We start from the raw sequence: 4,930 nt of genomic DNA, 5'->3' as shown, positions 1-4,930 counted from the left end.
GAGATACTGTAAGTGAAACCGAGTATTTCGTGTGTATTTCCATGTACTCTCAGTATATTCAAAGTGGTAGGTTTACATGATGCAGCTATATTAAGCAAGGCATACCCACATATTCAAAATGGTAGGTTTACATCATAAATCTGGTGGATGCATGTCTTCACATGAGCCAATAAATTTGCACACCATGGCAACACTGTTGATGAATGACATATACTACTATATAATAAAAACAACCTGCACGTTGTATTTCAGTTTTTCATATGTTTCCATACAGGTATACAATGCATGGTGTCCGCTGAAGCAGAATCCCTCAAGAGGGCAATTTTAGGCTTAGGATTAGGAGGCAATTGGGAGATCAAAGTTAGCCAGTGAAATAGACATAGTAAGCACACCACACGTCCGACCTGGCGTGCCGGATATCGCTTGTATAGAAGTGAAAACTAGCTGTCAGGATAATATTGTTGCGGAATCCTAGCTTCCACACCCACTGAGCCCACTTTTGAATGTATGGCATGATTTTGCTATTGCTTGATCCTGTCGTCCATACACATTGATCCAACTTTTCCAACAACATCAGCCACCCACTGGCCCTCGATCCTGTGACCCACAAGCATTGAGTCTGCATTTAGTCTCTAGTTAAGGAGGGATGGGTTGGGGATATCCACGTCCAAACTGATGAGGATATTATCTTTCCTGTTCAGACGGATGAATTGGGTCACTATGTGGATAGATTGTTGGCATGGCAGCTTTTTCATGATGCGGTGAAATTACTTGATTATGCACGGATTTTTCCCAAGAAATGAAGAAATTAGATAACCAAATTGAGCACAAGGTTATGGCATTGATGAATAAAATTGCATCTATGCCTACAGTTTTAAAATATATACTATATGCATAGTCTATTACATCTGGGAACTCAACATAAACATTAGTAGGTGTAACCGTGTAATTAACTGATGGCACAAAACAATTTTTTTAACATTAGGCAAATCAAATTGTTTTTTAGTAAAGGTACTCCCTACGATCCCTAATAAGAGTTGGAGCTTTAGTTCAAATTTGACTAATGTGAACTATTGTCCGACACTTATTACGGATAAAGAGAGTTATATTTTATTGGCTCGAAAACATCACATCAAGGGTATTCAAACATCATGTGTTTACATCGGACATCTAAGTAGCGAGATGCACACAACCTAAACACCACAGTAACAAGGTAAAGTGAAAAAAAAAAACAAGGTAAAGTGACAAATGTTCTTATTGGTCGCCGAAGTAAGTACAAGTTGCAGAGCCAATGCGTGCAACCTGCACTGAAGAGAAAATACTCTTGTTGTCAAACACCACATGTCCACATCATTTCTACATAGCTATAATGCCCGAGAAAATACTCTTGTTGTCAAACACCACATGTCCACATCATTTCTACATAGCCATAATGCCCGAACACAGGGCTTCTCTTATCAGGATATGATATAAACTGAAAACAAGTAAACGTAGATACTACATAGCACATTTTAATATGCAATGTGACATGGTTCTTATGCATGTGATCTGACATGATACTCTAATTACCACATAGTTTTATTAATATGCTGGTGACCTGACCTGATGCTTCTGACACGGAAGAGAACATGTATTACATCAACCTGCGGGCATTATCGAATATACTACTACAGTCTGATGATTGGCCAGAAAATACAGCATTGGCCGAAGCTGGTAGAGCAACAAATATTATGTTCAGCACTCCACCATTATTACAAGACTTTTAGTGAGAGATTTGTTCTCGGCCAAGTTCCAGTCAAGTAGTAACAATGTTCAGATTACAAAAAAAAAAAAAAAAAACAGAACAGCTAGCTATAGAAACCTCCTTACAACATCATCTGCGCAATGTCCTTCCTGAAAACGCCCTCCATCATGTCCTTCCTTCTGGCAGTGACGGACGGGAATGGCGAGGAGGAGATGCGCCTGCACTGGCTGCTCGCACTGATTCTGGTGGACTGCATCATCGTGGGGAGGATAGGGAAGGACTTGGGTCGGATGTTCAGGGGAGAGAACAGCATCTTCCCGCTGGAATCATGCGTCGAAGTCTTGGATGCAGGCTTCTGGGCTCCCGCAGCCTTATTCATGGTCGAGAGATGCCTGTACTGCTCTGAGCTGCCGCTCGGCAGGCCTGGAGGATGGGGGCGAATCTGCGCCGACGGCTTCATGCGGTCGAGCCAGCGAAGGATCGCGTTCCCGACATTCCGACCAACTTCCAAGTCCCTCTCCTGAATTTTCTTGTGCACTGAGACTGCAACGTCGAAAATACTACGTGTTCGCCTGGATTACATGGAGGAGAAAAGGATCAGACCAATCATGATTTTTGGCTAGCATTGTAAACTGACATCAGGCCTATTTAGTCCCAAAATACAGTGATAATCATTAAGCAAATTCATCTCGAGTGTTGATGGAAATAGTTCACCACTAGTTCTGTTCAATGATCCTATTGTAAAAAGCGAACAAGTTTATTATATCTATCAGAAGAGGCTATCTGAATTCTTTAATTCTTACAAAGAAGTTATGACCAGATTCAGTACGGCAGACATCATCAGGTTTACAAAACAATACAGGATCAAGACATGAAACCAGATTCAGACACCCCGAAGTTGAATAAAGAGCAGTGATCAAAAGATTAAACAGAGCTGCTGAAATTGTGGTTTTCATACAGCGGTTGAATCCCACACAGCCACACAGGAGACTGGATGGAATGAGAGAAAGGCAGTGTGATCATAACTGTCCGGTCGCAACTATTCAGAGACAGTTCAGGCTCAATAGACGTGAACAATAATAACAACTTACAAGATGAAACGAGTCTAATGCAAGGTTTGTTTGCTAATGTTTATGTTTCAACAGTAGTCTAAGGTAAGCAGGTAGCAAATCAAGACAAAAGTAGCGAGATGGCGACAGCAGCAGCAGAATCAAGAGCAAAATCAATCTAGCAAGGAATGCGGGTTGATCTATAGCAGAAGCAAGGTGGAGCTGGTGGTATCGATCTGGCGCAGCAAGGGGCAGTCAACCAACAACAATGGTGGAATCGTCAAGCAGCGACGGAATCGATCGGAAGAAAGAAGAACTAAAAAAAAGTTTTCCGATCCAACCAAGCAGCACGGAGTTACGACGTGCAGAAAAAACCCTAAGATAAACAACAGCTTGTATTAACAGGGGGGGCAAAGGCCACAATATGTAGTACATCTGACTTGCGGTACACAATAGTAAATCTAACAAATACGGACTCCTAGACACCTAGACCAACACTTGTACTCCTCAACAAAATGAACTCAAGACTATGTACGCAAATCGCAAGCAGGTACAGCTTTGCTCAACTCCAAATGAGAAGTGGCTCGAACGTGTAATGCAGTAAAGTCAATTGTATCACTGGCATCCGGCATCACGTACACCTGCCACGATATTGTAGACTGCTTTACCGTGTAAGTTTGTGATATAAAGCTATAAACGCTGGACCAGTAGGGGATGGAACCTCCCAGTTGCAAGTTTATACCACTGAGACAGCAGCAAACCTGAATACAGCACTTACGCTCCCTTGCCCGGAAACAGGGAAGCCGGATGTGCCAACCTTCATGTCTGGGATCTGATGCTGGACAGCTTGTTTGTGTTAATAGAGGTACGGTCACATTGGACTAGACATCCCCTGTTGCGGATGAAATGAAAGGAAGGCAGCACACACGGAGCTGTAAAATGGTCACATTAGGGCCTGCATACAACTATACAAGGAGCTAGAAGCACGTCCTACCGCGCTAGTAGCAGCAAGGCACCCAACCGGGTTGCAGCAGCTTCACTGTGGATTTTTTTTTTTTTTTGAAGCAATCTTCACTGTGGATTTCAGCTCAAGCTGCTGTTAAAAAATAAACTGAAGCAAACTCTTGCTCTGGTGCTGCATCCATTGTTCTTATTTCTTTGACCGTATGGTTTGCTGGTCAAGCACATGACAAGGGCACGGATTAAACATTGGTTGGTTTGACTGATGGACACTGCAGGGTCACATTATGGCCTGCATACAAGGAGTTATTAGAAGCACGTCCTACCGGGCTAGTAGCAGCAAGGCACCTAACCGGGTAGAGCTATGCGCGCTTCACTAAGGATTTCAGCTCAAGCTGCTGCTAAAAATACACCTAAAGCTAACTCTTCTCTGGTGCTGCATCCATTGTTGTTATTTTTTTGACAGTATGGTTTGCTGGTCAAGCACATGACAAGGGCACGGATTAAGCATTGGTTGGTTTGGCTCCGTCGGTCCGTCCGTAGGGGAGCAGAGGCCAGAGGGGGGGTTGGGGCGGTGGGGATTACCTACCTGTATACGAAGTCCCGTACCCTGGGATGGTTGGGGCCGATGAGGCGGCGCTGGCCGCGGAGCGCGAGGCGGTAGGTCCGCCTGAGGCCGAGGAAGTAGGCCGTGATCGCCGTCAGCTCCCACAGCACCATCACTCTCCGGCGGCGGCGGCGGGGTTTTACGGAGGCGGCGAGTCGATTTGGCGATTTGGATGGAAAGGAAAGGAAGGGGATCGATTTGGATTCGTGGAGGAGGGGCAAAGCGGTAAATAAGTAAGCCAAGGACGAGAAGGTATAATTCCTTGCAGGAAGATGCTGGGTGCTCTGCTCAAGTCGGCGATTTACACAAAAATAACCCAAAAGTGGAAGAAAAGCACAGACTGACCCTCCGGCGAAACTATTTCACCAATCTAACCCTTTTGTGTGGCGCCCCTCCCACGGGCGCCACACATGCCCATGTGGCTCCCTCTCCGCCGGCGCCACCGACCCGGCCCGACGTGGCGCCATCGACGCCGAGCCGGTGCGCCCATCCGACGTGGCGAGCATGTGTGGCGCCCTCCCAACGGCGCCACACATGCACTTGTAATCCCCAAAACATACTGTGAGACAA

At 45.2% G+C, this 4,930-nt stretch overlaps 1 protein-coding gene across 1 annotated transcript; it reads right to left on the bottom strand.

Moving 5' to 3' along the window:
- Nucleotides 1–1,655: 1,655 nt before the first annotated feature.
- LOC124686054 lies at nt 1,656–4,598 on the bottom strand. The gene is made up of 2 exons (XM_047220058.1): nt 4,343–4,598; nt 1,656–2,316 (listed from the first exon to the last, which is right to left on the bottom strand). The coding sequence occupies exons 1-2, from the start codon at nt 4,471–4,473 to the stop codon at nt 1,866–1,868; spliced, it is 582 nt and encodes a 193-aa protein (XP_047076014.1). The 5' UTR covers nt 4,474–4,598; the 3' UTR covers nt 1,656–1,865.
- Nucleotides 4,599–4,930: the final 332 nt, after the last annotated feature.

Source organism: Lolium rigidum, chromosome 2 (genome assembly GCF_022539505.1).
Source record: "Lolium rigidum isolate FL_2022 chromosome 2, APGP_CSIRO_Lrig_0.1, whole genome shotgun sequence".
NCBI lineage: Eukaryota > Viridiplantae > Streptophyta > Magnoliopsida > Poales > Poaceae > Lolium > Lolium rigidum.
The sequence above is the reverse complement of the archived record's forward strand: the minus strand, read 5'-3'. Positions and strand labels throughout refer to the sequence as shown.